This window comes from Anticarsia gemmatalis, chromosome 11 (assembly GCF_050436995.1).
Source record: "Anticarsia gemmatalis isolate Benzon Research Colony breed Stoneville strain chromosome 11, ilAntGemm2 primary, whole genome shotgun sequence".
Classification (NCBI taxonomy): Eukaryota; Metazoa; Arthropoda; class Insecta; order Lepidoptera; family Erebidae; genus Anticarsia; species Anticarsia gemmatalis.
The window spans coordinates 12,408,351-12,424,949 of NC_134755.1; the positions used below are offsets into that span (position 1 = coordinate 12,408,351).

The 16,599-nt window shown below is 34.6% G+C and overlaps 2 protein-coding genes across 3 annotated transcripts in view; one reads left to right on the top strand and one right to left on the bottom strand.

Moving 5' to 3' along the window:
• The window catches only part of Cad87A (cadherin 87A), a 56,172-nt gene extending 42,575 nt beyond the window's left edge, over positions 1–13,597 (bottom strand). For both annotated transcript variants that reach the window (XM_076119802.1, XM_076119801.1), the window contains exon 1: positions 13,287–13,597. The gene's annotated coding sequence lies outside the window, so the exon portion shown is untranslated. The remainder of the gene's footprint in view (positions 1–13,286) is intronic.
• Positions 13,598–15,162: 1,565 nt separating this feature from the next.
• Positions 15,163–16,599, top strand: part of LOC142976566 (chymotrypsin-like elastase family member 2A) — a 39,628-nt gene continuing 38,191 nt past the window's right edge. Inside the window, exon 1 of the mRNA XM_076119998.1 lies at positions 15,163–15,485. Within this exon, the coding sequence (XP_075976113.1) occupies positions 15,368–15,485 (118 nt within the window). The 5' untranslated portion in view covers positions 15,163–15,367. The remainder of the gene's footprint in view (positions 15,486–16,599) is intronic.

Below are 16,599 nucleotides of genomic sequence, written 5' to 3' on the forward strand. Positions count from 1 at the left end.
CGTGTGACTCTGATAAAACAAGTATTTGTACGAAATTAAACAACTAATTGTGCGAACAATCGCTTGTTAACGTTTTGTTATAGATTGGTTTCTTTTATTTTAAAATAGGATGTGTTATACGCGTTACTGTATAAACGTTTTATATGTCAACGGCAATTGTTAAGCTACCTACCGATCATAGTTCATAAATATTTTTAAAATATTGTGTATAGAATCCGGTGAATTGAGAATTTGAGAAACTGGTCATGACCCGATATGCTTATCCCGGCAGTGGACGAAAAGCTAGGGGAATTAAGATTGAGATACCTTTTATTAGATGTCACCGTATATTACAATACCTAGGATGGTGGAGTGATTCTTAATGCAAATTACGAAATGCAAATTTTCTCAGATTACTTACAATGTGTTATTATACAATAAACAAAACACATCGAGAACAATAATTGCAACGGCATTAAGTTCTTTATCCAGCACAATTCATAAGAATAGACATATTTTTCTTTTTTGCGACAATTTGCACAGTATGCCGTCCAACCAAATCGAAGAGGAAACATTTCCAATTATTCACATAGATGTTTATATCTTTTTTGCCTTTTAGAACTGCAATTCGTCTTACAATACTATTTCATTTTAGTGTATCTTCCTTCTTTTTTCCAATACTTTCTAATACGTGTTATTTTGAAAAACTATTTAAAAACAGGCGTAGAATTTCACTGCAGTTGTGCAATAGTACGCTTCATTTTGGTTGTCACGGCCCATAGCATTGTTTGTTTCATAATAGGGAAGGAAGCAAAAGAAAGCGTTCGGACAATGGTTGCCGAGTTTTGTGTAGAATTCAATAGTGTATGGTCTAACTGGGTCATGTTAAATATGTTTAACATGTTGGTTTAGCCATGTAATAGGGCAACAGGTGGTTACAACTTACAACGTGAGTATAAAAGATGTTACATTTGAAGACTTATGTTACCTAGTACTGAATTCTTTACCTGAATGCTGGTTATATAATTTTAAACGGTTCTGTTGCAGTATTTGAAAGGATACATAATAAAAGTTGTTATGCGATGATTGAAATGGAATGGTGATGCTGACAGTATATTTGTGTGATTTCATTTCTCAGAAATTGTGCGGTAATTTTATGTTTATGGAATAGATAAGTTGATATTTAATCTCGTTAATTTAGCTTTGGGAATTAGATAGTAATTTATTCGAAGACACTTTCATTACTTAAACTCAGCATCTTAATCTATTCACTTCGTATACCAAAAACATACTAAGTAATATTGATTTATATTAAAACTGTAATGTATTTACTTACCTAAGTTTCACACAAAAGACTTAATTATACTCCATTATACATATTCTTCTACTGAACTATGTTGCACAATACATACCGTCTTACAAGTTACATTCTATAATTAGTATAATTACTTCAAACAAACAAACGACAGATTTAAATCAAGACTATGAGAGCAAGGTCAACTTTCCCTACAGACAAATAGATGTAAAGCAAATATAAGAGGAGGTGTCACAGATTGCGGCACGTAGAGCGACGTGACAGGTCAGAGATCAAAAACTGTGGATAAAATAACGACTACTGTGATAAATAGATGATAAACAAAGCATTAGTCACTATTGCGAATTAGTTCCCTTGAAATTTTTGAGATAAATACATTTTTTGTACGAGTTTCTGGGTGAAATTGTCATAATTGTAAGGCCACTTGCTGCTGCAATTATATTAAACGTTTTTGAAGGAAATTCTTGACGAATGCTGTGAAGCTCCTCGGTTTTGTAACTATACTAAATTCAGTGCATTTAAATTGAAGTGCGATATAATTAAATAGGATTATCTAGAAACAAGCTGAGATTGGCGGTTTTTGAAATTCGATGTTTCACCTTTATTTTAGTATTTCACTTAAATTTATTATTTTCCTATTATAAGTCTCAAAGTTCTGAAATTAAATTTATAATTAACGACAAAATTTACAAGGATTACTAAATTGCCGGTCACATTAGGCCGCCAGAACTGCGTGTAAACTCCAAATCACTTGTTTTTTGTACTAAAATTCTACCGGCACATAGCATGTTTGTTGATGTGACTATAGTTGATTGTACTAAAGAAACGGTGCAACAAACTGGTTGATATCTCATGAATTCTCAGCTAATGCTCAGCGCACTAATTACTTAACTATGAGGTAATCGTTTCGTCAAATGTAACTGTTCAGGTAAAACATTGTTCTTAGGTTTTGTGCTTGTTATAGTTGAACGGTTACATGACTACTGACTACTATGGTAGGAAATGTGTTATAATTTAGGATAAAAACTTCGTAATTACTGTTGAAACGTGTGAAAGGCTCAAGCTTTTTGTAATTTAATTCTACAACTGATTGCTAGGTAGACATGGCTAAATATTTTCTTTTTATTTACTGAACCTATCTTTTAATTTGATTGCCTCCAGTAACGTCTGATCTTGTAGCAAAATGCATTGTATAGTGTAGACTTACACGTTTTACTTTTAAAACACCGGTAAAATTCCAAAGACACCCATAGCATAGAGTCATCTAAAGAGGAACAGCAACTGGCAGATCGTTACGGCTGGTTTAATTGACAATTGGCGTAGCTAATTTCATGCTTTCCGAACCATGGCCATGCTCAACCCAACCCTAAGTGGTCACCATTGACTGACTAGATATACCAAAGTCTAGTTGAGTCTTTAGCTCTACATTTCTGTAGCTCGATTCTCTACTACTATCGAATACCGACAACCGACCTGTCATCGAGAAGTTTTGTATGAAAATCTGACCACCGTCTCTGACGGGCGTCGTAGGAATTATTTTGGCAGTACATTCTAAATGTCAAACTTTCGATACTCGACAGAACCGAATGTACAGAATCACGCTACTGATTAAGAAACAACTGGTTATAAACGTGGAACATCAAATATTAAAAAGAAGTAAGTACCTAATCTTTGACAAATATAATACCTAATTGTACCTGACATAGAGCTCGGCCACGGTCTAGGGGTACTAGCGGAATTTTTACTCGTAGTAGAAGATATTGAACTTTTAGAAAAGAAGGCTACTAGCTACGATCCTATCAAACTTCTTTAAGTTTTAACACATCGCGTCATACACTTATTTACACAATCACTCAATAGAAGTTGCCATACATTCACGATAACATTGAACTGCAGTTATATAACAAGCAATAACATCAACATTAAAACGATTGTTATAATTAATTACATCATTTAATTAGACTTGTGTATGTAAGCACTAGATTATATTGTTATGATTTTATTATAGCTTCACGGTGAATGCACTTTGGGGTGAATAACATAATATGTCAGTGTTAAGTGCAAAAGATTACGCTTTACTATACATTTTAAATTTTGTAATACTGTCTCTTTTCTGTTTCTTTGTTCTGTATTCTGTAATAAAGTCAGTCCCATGAAAAAGTACGACTTTTAGTAGCCAGGAGCAGCTTTTTCTTGAATTTAAAACCCTTTGCATCAATATAGTGTCTTGTTGTGTTTGTAGCTAGATAACTTTTGATGGCATAACCACTCTAACTCTGGGCGGTCTTAGAGACTAACCTGCGTTTATAGGGGCCCGAAATCATACAATTCTTAATTCGATGATAGTTGATAACCCTGTAGATTATTTGTTAGTAATTCGATAGCAAGTAGTTTCCTCTTTTAATTTAGAATCTAACTGTATGTACGTGAACAAAAATTGCAGAAAAAATCTAAGAAAAAACAGAACGTATGGCATTATCACTCAGAAGTGGAAGTGAGTAATCAATAAATGTTAACAATTCAATATATTTCTTTGATAATACCAATCACTGCATTATTAGTATTCGTGCCGAGAATCTTGCCGACCTTGAAACGACTGGTGTTCACCACGAAGCGCATTTTGAAAGCAGTTGCGTTTGTCTTGCACAAATTAATTTATACAATGATATGCTGTAATATAATACATTTGATGTAGAGTACGTGTGGATTATGGACAGTATAGAAGTTTAGAACTTAAAATAAAAAGTCGATGAGCTTTACAATCGTAGTTGCAGCCAGTTACTTCTGATAATACATCAGTGCCTCGATTCTCTAATACTATCGACTACCGACAACCGAACTGTCATCGAGAAATTTTGTATGAAAATCTGATCAGCGCCTCTGACGGGTGTCGTAGGAATCATTTTGGCAGTACATTCTAAATGTCAAAATTTCGATAGCTAGCCGGTTGTCGGTAGTCGATAGTAGTAAAGAATCGAGGCACTGATAGATACATCGGTAGCAGCAGAAGCATATTTAAACGTATGGGCGCTTGTACAGGCAGAAAATCTTAATGATAAAATAAGAAATTATAATATAGAGATATTAAGTAATAAGAAAGCTTAAGCACTTTTGACTCTAGCTAGGAAGGCTGTTTGAGTAAATACCCCAAGAAAGAAGCATCGAACAAAATAAGTTTTCGTCATCAAAAAGCGAGAGCAGTAATGATCAGTTATGAGAACAACGGTAGTATCACGCGAAAGTATCATTGCTTAGTAATGTACTGACATTACAATAATCACGATTTGGGCCAGTACCAGACCCGACCGACGAATCTTCAATAATATTGGATGGTTTTGAGTTATAACTAGGCTGAAATTTTAAAACAATTTTTACTAGGTATTTCATTTTTTCTTTGCAAGTCCTCCAAGTCTTTCAATCTATACTTTTGGGAACTCCTTGCCATTTTACTTTCAGGCAGATTCTGGACTGATAATACCACTACGCAGGAGATGAAATCACTGCCTTATAAGTCGTCGTCATCGTCGTCCCTTATTGTATAAGTGCTTCTTGAAAAGATATAACTGCCAATGAGGCAAGAAAAGTTTGTAAGGATGGCTAATAGCTTTCTTTAGGCTCTGCCTTCTTCTATAGTACGCAGGAACCTAGTATCAAAAGGAAATAGTCTTCAAGAGAATGTTCCGAGTGATTTTTTGATTAGTTGGTTCATCTGACATTTCAGATCCAGACTGTCTCAACAATGTGGTCTGTATCGTGTATCGACATTTGAATCTACACCAAATTATTCGCAAGTTCATTCAAGGTGAATTGCATTTCGAAATCCAGTTATTCTGTTGATACAGTATTATTTATTTCAGATCAAGATATTAAGATCTGTCCATTGCCGTTAGAACGGTCATATTATAATTATGACATTTATATACATAGTATAAATACTAATGCCTCGTAACTCCAAATAGCAGAAAACGAATAATGATGCTTTTTTAACCTCCCCGTTTCCCTGCTTAGGTTTGATGTAAGCAGCATTTATCCACTACCTTTAGTTATATTATGAAGTGGCGGTTGGCTTCGAAACACTTCTTTTTTAATTTTCCCTAACGATATAGAAAAGTATAGTAAGATACTAGAATCGATTGACAAAAGTTACAAATTCGATCGCTAATGATCCAAATTACTTCGGTCCTAACAACACCCTGAAGCAACGCTCTGATTTCAGCCTACATCGCAACAAAATGTCCAAATAATACAGTAGATTAGTTTAAATTACCGTGAAATCTAATATTTAGTCGTCAATCAGTCGAAACGACAGACGTTTGAAGAGAGGGAAACCTATTAGGTAATGTATTTACGCAAAGAAACTTGTTTGTAGAAATTAGCTTGTCAATTATTATTGCTAAGTTGCAAGAAGTTGTCATAGCTTTGCCGTTTTGCCTTAATTAAGAAAACGGAAGTAGTATCTATTAAGTAATTGAAATATTTTAATGTTATTTAATTATATCACTATGCCTTCAGGCAGCGTAGAGGTGTAGTGGAAGTAAAAGTGAGCGAAATTAACTGGATTCCATACATTTAAGATCTAGAAATTGGAAGCACAACAATCCTGATTGGTTTTACCGATTGACATTTGGATTGAGGATAAGGATTGAGATTAATTTATAATACTTACTGGCTAGTTTCAATTGTATACTAAAATATTGGAACGTTTAGCCTAGTCTGTAGACACTACACAGTTATGGAGATTACGTTATAAATACAAAGTAAAACACAGACTAAACTTAACGCTTTTGCTGCCAACACCAACAACCCAATTGGTGGGTTCAATTCCGATGTGCTAACTGACTTGGTCAGTAAAAGGGTAAAACCGATGTTCTTCAAAGATCATTGTATGTCGTGACCTATGCAATGGAATGCATCAAGCTGATTCATCAGTCAGTTGAGATCCAGCCAAGCATTAGGTACTAAACTTCACATAACAACGGTACGAAGCAGGCTAAACACATACGAATTGCCTTAAAGACACGTATTCAGTGACCTCACGTTCGAAACATTTTGTATGAAGTGACGATGTCCGCTAATATCTTAGAAACTAAGGTAGAACAGGTTTTATGACTAAAACACGGTTTTTTGATGGGCTCACGGCCAATGGGTCATGTTAAGTTATGTTCAGTATCGAATGTGTTAAAGGGACTAAAATGGTGATATGCGCTTTTTTGAGTTAAAATTTGATCTGCAATATCTAAGTTTTCTTCAAACGTTTCCTGTGGGATCGACGTCCCAAAAGCCGCGCAACCCAGTAGGACAATTTGCATTGAAGAAAAATATTCCTGTTTAGATCTATTGAAGACATTGGGTATCACTAAAGACTGCTTTTATTGGAATTGAAGAGGTTAATATGTTCGTAAAGGTCTTTGTTTCTCTACCAACTTAAGTTATGGTTATTATTCCTCATTCTCTTGGCTATCATTGAAAAGTAAAGGTACGAGTATGTGCGATGTGCATAAAAACATAACTGGAACTACATCTAATGGTGTCTTGTGAAAATCTGCATGCAAAGAGACGTACAAGACGTATTGTGTGCTGAGTTCGCAGCTTCCGTTATTGAATAGATCTTTGCGATAGTGAAAACATCTTCAGACATTTACTTTTTTACTATCGCTACTTGAAATTGATTTCGGTTGGGAATAAAAAACGTACGTGTCTAATTTTCTGCGAAAGTATTGATAGAATTGCCAATTGCAATGTGTAGGTATCGATTCAGCAGTTATATATGTTTTTGTAAAGAAAATGTTTCACAACATATTCAAGACAGAATGTTTTACCCCCGGTTTCTGAGTTCATTCAGCGGTAGTTTATCTATTCAATGGCGTTTATTTTATATGAGTTCAAACGCTATTGAATAGATAAACTACCACTTAATATACCTTTTTAATTGGGGGTTACTCGGGTAGATTGACTATTACTTACCCCCGTTTTCTAAGTACAGTTAGCAGTAGTTTATCTATTCAATAGCGTTTTATTTGTATGAGTTTCAACGCTATTGAATAGATCAGAAACGGGGGGTTAGACGGACGTTTAGTAACTATGCTCTTTTCTAGTACTAGTAAACCGATGCCCATGAACATTTACCTACGTTTTACGATTAGTGAGCGCCTCCAGCTATGAACGCTAGTTCTGCATTTAACCAGTTGAAAACTTAACCCTGTCACGAAGAGTTTCCTCCTAATGAACTTAGAAAGGAAATATAAATCAGTATACACCAACAGCTTGAGCCTCTCAAACATCAAACAGATACATAAATACGGACCGGTTTCAAGCAGTCGCGGTAATTATGCAGGCATCTATATCCACGAAACTCGGTCATGTTACTTGACAGCCTGTCCCCGACCGACCGTTATGTGATCGAAGTAAGAGAATTGCCAAAATATTTTGGTTTTAATTGATTTTTTGTTGCGTGATAGCTTTGGTATTTAGGGTGGTTTTTGTCTAGTGCTTGTTATTTTGTAATGAGTGAGTCATATCAGTCATATGATTGACCGTTGGTCTGAAGCAAAGAAATTAAGGACAAAATGCGGATGGATTGCTACTTAATTCTATGGATTTCCTGTTTTGTACTTTGTTCTGGACCTATCGATGTAAACGTACTTAAAATTTTTAAATGAATTTCTTCTATTATGAGTTTTAATTCTTTGTCGTCTTTGTGTGATTTCGACATCCACACAACTAATTGTGATCCTTTGATTTTTGTAGAGTCACACGACGTATTTCAAGTACAGTAGAGGCAAACTTTTGTTAATCATTTTATTTCCTGCTCCTATCGGAAGCTGACACACATCCACTGATTACTTGGCCACGTCATTACAGTTGCAACATTTTGAGTGCTATGAACACCCACACATAAAATCTGGTTTTGGGAGTTTGCTAAACATTCATTCATATCAAACACAAATAAAATACTAGAGAGCATGTTGCGTTGTGGTTGGAACTCGTTCGGTGACCTTTTGTGCGTACAGTATCTGCTGTGCTTTGTACAGAGCGTCTCATTGTGCTCTTAAATAGAGGTCATACGGGCCGTGTCACCTGCATTTACTAGTGTGTTCTTTGATACAAAGTATGAGCATATTCATTGAAAACCACAGTCTCAGTCTTTTGGTAGAGTTTTAGTACGATGTTCTCGATAAAGCGAAGTGGAGGAACTACAATTTGAAAGCCAAGTTTTTCGCAAGAAGACTCAATTTACCAAACCTTTTTAAAATCTTTGCTTACCTTATTATCGGAATATAGAGACTGAGGTCATACCCGATTTTGAGAAAAAATATGATGAAACAGAAGAATTCAGAGTATTTTGGTAATGTTTGATCCATGAAGGTCTTCTAGACTATGAAGTAAATTGGACAAAAAGTCCATAAGATAAGTGTGGAAGATTTTGGTTTAGAAAATGAAGTCGCGGAAAAAATGTATGAAATCGAATAATTTGATTGACTAACATTTGTCAATCGTAGCAAGTTTTCACAATCAATACTGCTGCAGAAAATTCTTTTAAGATTGCACATGATAGTAAAAAAAAGTATTTTGGCAGTCACAAACTCTGGCTTTAAAGAAACCGAGTATTTTAGGTATGGTAGTATTTAGATAAAATACACAAGTGGTGAATACTGGTATCGATTAATGATCAATAAAATCAACATGGCTGGCACCAATATTATAGTTGGTTCTGCCACAAGCTTTCGACAGTAGTTCATACACATTTGATGAATCTTCTTTTTATACAAATACAAGTCTCGGTGTCCAAAATCAAGACAATCTTGCCAAAACAAGATCGACGGCACTTAGATGTTTTTGCTACAGAATTGTACGTGTTCTGAATTTCTCATTGCGGATACATACGACTGAAATTATGGTCGGTGAACCAGATTTTTGTACTTTTGTTTTGTTTTTGCGATTCGATTACGGACTTTTATATCCGCACTGAATTCAGACCACAAATGTAGGTTTCTAAGAAGGATTTACCAAAATGATCGGTCTGTCGGGCAGATTATTTCGAATGGGTATCCGTGTTAAATTTCTACAACTAGGTATTAGGTTTAGAGGATATTTTGATCTACCTAGGTATATTTTTTTACTATTCCAAACAAACCAACTGCCTGAATTAGATTAGTTTATAGATTGGAAACTTTTTACGCCGACGTCGCCGAAGTCGCTAGCAAATGCTAAGAAATATAGAGACAATTTTTTTGATAAAATAAAATAAATTAATGATAAGTTTACCACTAAAATTAATTCAACTTCGAATTTCAATGGTCGACGGCGACTGATATGCTGTTGTCTAGATTTAAAGCAAATACAGACTAGAATTCATATAAAAAAGCGAGAGGAAACACATTCACACAAGAACACAGTTCTTTATTTTCCAGTTTTCAAGGAAAGTTGTATCTAATCTTGTAAAACGGTTTGAAAGTGTTCATATAGGTATTGAATGTATTGTTAAGCTTTAGAATAGCAGTCCAACCAGTCAGACGGGTAAAGAAAGTACGCATTCTTGTTACTATCTGGGCTAAGCTGAATTTCAAGCTTAATTTGTTCACTTCACATACTTTCGAGGACGTAAATGATAAGTATGGAGTGTTTGTGGAACAGGTGTTTAAATTACGTGGTGGTTTGGGTCAATTATTTGGAGCCGACCCTTTATAATATCACTTTCCTTTGCACATTGAAGGCGTGTTTTGTTAATTGTAATAAAAACATATTTTAAGCAAATTTATCTGCACGGCCAGTATGTTAAGTAAATTAAATGAGACACAAAATGTGGCTATAGTAAGGTTAGAAGAGATTTTTTATGGTTCTTTGAAGGAGACTACAAATCGATATTAAAGAAGACTATTTTCAGGTTTACTTTCGACTCCATTCAAATCTTGGTAGGCATTAACTGACTTTTAATATTTATATTTATTTATAAAATAATTGCCGTAAAAGGTACCGTCGAGTGACGGTAACAAAACTTTCTGGGATCATTTTTCAGGTGTATTTAAAAGACAAGGTAAGGCTACAAAATCGTGTCTGTATCACAATAGCGAATACCGGTGTAATGTTAACCAAAAACCACATGAGAAGCGACCGCATGGCTGTACACAAATAGCGTCACTTGTTGCTCAAATAGAGCACATGGTAGACCGACACACTGCCATGCTTTTGATGTTTATCAAATACTTCAGGTATGAGGTTTAGCCCTTTGCAATAGTTTAGATGCCATCAAAAACATTCTGTAAAAACCTCAAGTCTCGCCGTAAAAAGTTGTGAGATCTATATAATACCAAGTCGATTAATCTATTTAGTCTCTACTTAAAGGACCTTCTGTCTTAAGTTATAACGTATGTTATTATCATGCCAATTTAAAAAAGAATACCTCTTAAACAAATAGACCGACCTGGCCATCGCGTGATTTGATTATTAGTATGTATCACACTACACAGCACGACGAGAATTTAATGCTCCTGAAATGTTAATAATGGCGAATTTGTGTTTTCTTGCGATGACCAAGTCGATCTATTTGTTTTAAAGATATTTTTTTTTTAAATTGGCATGATAATAACATACGTAATAACTTAAGACAGAAGGTCCTTTAAGTAGAGACTAAATAGATTAATCGACTTTGTATTATATAGATCTCACAACTTTTTACGGCGAGACTTGAGGTTTTTACAGAATGTTTTTGATGGCATCTCACTTCTTTTTGTAGAACGAACATAAGTCCAATTTGTATGGAAAGACGTTTTTTTTTTCATAATTCAACATATTTTCTTATGGGAATGTTGTTCAGTTTCATGGGCTGAACACCCTTACCCACCCTATACCCCCTCCCGTTATGCCTCATATAGTAGGTACCTATTTACACCTATTTATTTTATTTTCTACAGTAATAATAATTCATTAAATGCAAATGTAACCTTGTAATCTTATACATTTATATGGGATTACAAAGTTATTGTTGCAGTTGGTGTATTTAGAAAACTGGACCGAAATTAGAAACTATTAAATTTTTCCCATGATTAAGACACTAAACCCTATTTGTATTCTAAATTTTAAGCTTCTAAGTCTGCTAGAAGTACCTTAGACTTTTGATGATCGGTGAGTCAGTGAGTCAGTGAGTCAGTGAATCAGTGAGTGACAAAATTCAAAATTTTAACAAGTTGTCATTCTTAAACTACTGGTTCAAATTGACTGAAATTTTAAATATACCGTGTTTATACAATGACTGATTAGTTGCTGAAAATCCAGGCTTCTTGTTTTATCCACAACGAAATTATAGGGGTGTCAAAAATAGCCCGAATTGCTTCGAGAAAAGGATGTTACGGCCGTGCCGCTTTTTTTTTGCTCGACTTGCGGGGGCACTTCCGTGCCCCCAGATTACAAGTCGTAGATTTCAATAGGTACCTAGTTTAGGAAATTGCAAATTCTGTTGGCTGTCCGGGTATATATTTCGTTAGTGACGATAAAAATGACATTGAAATGTCGTAGATGTCTACAGACTTTTAAATCAGATGGACAGAGTTTGAATTGAGACTACAATTTTACTTAGCTGGGCAACGTACTAGACGGTTATTTTAGTATCTTTCGGTGTAGACTCTTAATAGTCTGCCTATGGATTTACCGCTTTCTGTCTTCTTGTGCTTACTGAAAAGAAGAAGCCTAATAGCCTACTTACCATACTGTATTTATTTCCTCTGTGGAACAAGTTTATAGGACGGCTCTTTAAGGCTACACCTATCGACACTTAACGAAACATTTAACATAAGATAGGTAAGTACCTAACTTAACGCTATATTTGTCAGCTGGAGCATATTCTGTAGTTAATTCACGACTGTTAATTAGATAACAATGTCTTAACAGTTCACGGTAGCGTGAAACTACGGTAAGATTCGCATGGAAACTGGGTGGTGGACTATCAGATTGTCGCAATACCATAAATTACAGACCACAGCCTGTTGCATGCAGTTTGGTAACATGGGGTCTCAGGTTATAAATCTTCGTGGCAGGCTGAATGGGATGCAATGGGAAAATAATACATGCATCTTATAGGTAGGTAGGTAGGTACCTATATAGGCTTGGCGTACACAACTTTGAGTCTTGTGTAGGTACTGTTCTAATGTAGGGAATTTAGTAGTAAAAAAAACAGACCAATAATTGAAACTTGGTGTGTTTACAAAACATGTTTTATAGATAAAGCTGAGTTTAATTTTAGAAAATATATTGAATTAGTTTCGGACTTATACGTGTAAAATGTCTAGTTATAAATGGGTTTGTGTCCATTTGCCGTAACCTTACACAATGGACTCAAAAATACTATGAAAAGGAGGAAACTATAGAAATAGAACTTTATTCTTTATCTTTTATTAAAAAAGTCAACATTAAGGTTACCTTTTAGTATGTCTTTCGATAGCCGTTAAAAACTTCTTAAATTCGAATTCGTTATTTTGATCGTAGGTATGTTTACTTAACTGGTCCTCTACCTATCTGACATGGAAACCTTGCAAAATCAACGATGTAACGTTTACCGTTCCGCCGCGAATAAATTAGTAAAATAACTTTTAGGTGTTTTCTCTGTTGGATAAACGTGCGTGACAAACCGGTGGAGAATGGCAAATGGGGACCTTTGCAACAAGGTCGCGGCTTGCTTAACTCTCCACCCAGCTATTTATGCTTATGAATCATAGGTGAGAAATATTGACCCTAGTATCCTGTTAAAACTGCAACATAAAACCTTCTTGCAGTGCGGAAATAAAAAGGACGATGCTTGGTAGAAAAAAAAAATAATGACACGTTCGAATTTTGAGTTTGGAATGATTTGAAGGATATTTTTTGCCGCGCTATATAAACAAAAGAATAATAAAATTAAATGCAAGTATGACGGAACGCACCGTAACAATTATGCAAAATTATTGTTTAATTATTTCAATTAATTATTTGTATAGTTATTTTAATTAAGTAGGTTACTTACAGTAAATAAGGTCGTTCAAAAATCACACGTGACGTTGCATCCTGTACTTTTTATTCACAAAAACGAGCTTCTTGTACTAGGTGTGTTCAAATTCAACAAAACCAGAGGTTCACAGCACAATACCGTTACTTCAACAGCTTGACATCACAGAAAACAGCCTTATGTTACACAAAAACACACTAAACAACACTTTATAAGTAAAAACGGAACTACATAATTATATTTTAATTAATATTATAATGTCTACACGATATTTCGATTAAAACTAAACTTAAAATCTCCTCGCAACCCGCCACCGTGGAATTTAGCTCAACAACTGACAACTTATGTTTACGTTACGTTCCATTGACACGATTATTTCTATCTCTTTCTTGCTGAAACAATAATACCACGAGTGAAAGAGAGAGACGAACTTAACTGTAATGCAATTATTGCAAGCGACTGCAGCGCCTCTAGTGGTACAAATATGGAACTAGTAAGTCAACAGGTTTCGATTTTATTGATGAGTTGGTTAATTCATCTCTATAGCGATAGAGAGCGCGCGTCTTTGATCGATGACATACAACGTGGTTTATAAGTTTAACAATAGATGTCGCTTATTTAGTTTTAAAAAAAATGTTAATAACATACGTACATATAGACGTTTTTTATTATTGTATCTGAAACTTTATCTCTTTAATAATATTTATTATTATTATACTTTAATAATATTTAATTATATTATGATAATTTTCGGGCACCTGTCGATTTTAATGATAGCTCTAGAATAAAACTGGATGAGTAGTCACTTATTTTCCCAAAGATACTTTTACCCTCTTTCAGTATTAGATAACTTCATAGCTTTATACACATAAATAGTCAAATAGCCACTCAGACTCAGCACCACTAAAGAGGAAACAAAAAATCTGAACAGGGAATCGAACCCACCTTACAATATCCAATTTTCCAACACACAAACTCCGAAATCTCTAGGTACATCCTTATATACCAATAATGCTACTTCCAAAACATCTTAACAAAAACCACCCTTATTTTCCAAAAATCATCAACAAACCCCACGTGCCTACGCCGTTCGTCTGTAAAATGCGCCCATACAGCAGTTAACGTCAGACATGACAGTTGCGCACGCGTCGATCATTTCACTCTCTATAGAACATTGGTCCGCAACATTTATACCTTCCTTTTACTCATTTGCATGTTGAGGAAATGTTATTTAAATACGAAAAGAAGTGCTTAGTTATATAGTAAATTAGGTAGAGTTTGAAGTGTTTTTTGTTTTTTTATCTGAAGCGCCATTCTCTACCAATATCGACTATCGACAAACGGCTAGCTATCGTATCGTAAGTGCATACAGCAATTAAATTCTACAACTAGTCTTTCAAACATATAGGTGCTTATCCGAAAAAGATATTAGTTTAAAATTTCAATAATAATCTTTACACGTGTATGAACACAATCACCAATATTTAATTTGAAAGGCCTGCATATGAAAAACTGCCTGTTTAGCTTATAATCCAGATACCTATAACCTCAGCCAAGGAAAGGATAAAGTGTTGTTAAGAATTGTAGAGCTGATTTTATTACTTGAGAAACATTCATCTGCATTTTATCCAAGTATTAAAATATTTTACTCTACATAGCATTTTCCTGAGCAACGAAATAAACAGGAACCAAGCTTATCAACGGCATCATAAAACTTTTCCAATTTACATAACACTATCGCGCAATTAATCAACCATCGTAGTCCGATCTACAAGTCATTTCCTAAAGAAAATCCCCTACAAAATGTTGTCAACTCCCACCATTTCCCAAAGGGGGGGAATAGGCGCCGGCGCAAAGGAAAAAAAGTAAAACTACTATTAGTCATTAATAACGACGCAAGCGCACTGCGCACTTTTTTCCAATCATTTCTAATTCCGACACCGTCCCGAGCGCACGTGTCAAAATTATCTATTTTTTCGTATTTCATCGTACGACAAACTTTTACCGCGTTTTTATTGGTTGTTACAATGAATAATAGTGATGTTTATGAGTCGTTAAATGTCGGTAAGTCTAGCCGCGTTAACGCGTAACAGGCGTGGATGTATCATGATAATTGTTGCATATCGTGTAAAGTAATGACTATGATGCGTGCTATCTGTGCTTTAATTGTATCGTTGGCGATATTTATGGACAGTTGTGATGGGTACAGCCCTAGAGGTAAGAATATATTTTTATTTATTACTAGCAGACCGGCCAGATTTCGTCTGGATATAGTAAAATTGTATCTCGTTGTTTCCATTCCCGTAGGAATTATGTTCGCTTCGATTCCATACAAACCTTGTCCAATATTGTACAATAAAAATAAAAAAAAATAAACATCCAATTTAGTTCAGTTGTTGAAAAGTGCGTATATAGGTACATTTCGGTGATTTATGTACGCGCATAACTATATATAGATAAGACAATGCCTTAGGCTTTGCCTTACGAAACAGCGAAAGAGAAATCAATCAAATTTCTATAAAAATAAATCCTTATCTCATTGCTTTTAATTTAAAATATCGTAAACACAAAATAAAACTGTGTCTCAGTGCAAAAAGCGCTCTATCAAAACTAGGAGTACTATTTGTCATCAACTAAATGCTACCGAGAGCAATTAATGAAGATGAATAAGCATTATCTGAAAGCTTTCAGGTCTTGAATAATTCTCGAAGCAGTAATAAATAATTTATTTGACGACGAGATCCTAAACTTTCAATCTTAAGAGTGCTCAATCAATCATTGAAACCGCAAAGTTTTAATGATACTAGGTTTTATTTTTAGACCCGAAATGTATTTAAGAAACCGATCACCTGATAATAGTATGTATTATTTACAAAGTAATAAAAGCTTTCATATTGTGATTTTAATTATCTTGTGCCGTGAATCAGCTAAATTTGCAATCGTTTCAAGGATAAGCATTTTCAGGACCAAAATAATTGCCAATTTGCAGTTAAATTCACGGGACAGTCTTATTTTAGACATATATATATTTCGTAACTGATGATTATAGATTGTAGAGACACCTTCCGAATCTAAACACCTTAATTTATAAAAATCATTATAATACAACGTACGAAGTTTCTTCCAGTATACAATGGAGATTAAACCATTCTCCTGCCAAACGCATAGGACAATAGATTTGGCGTCTATTCTTTCTTTTTATACATATAATTAAAAATCCACTACGATAGACTTAAGACGCATAGTTTTTTACTATATACTCTGCCTACATCCATGAAATAAAGCTACGTACCTAATAATATTTCTACTAAAACGTTATACAAATTCTTCC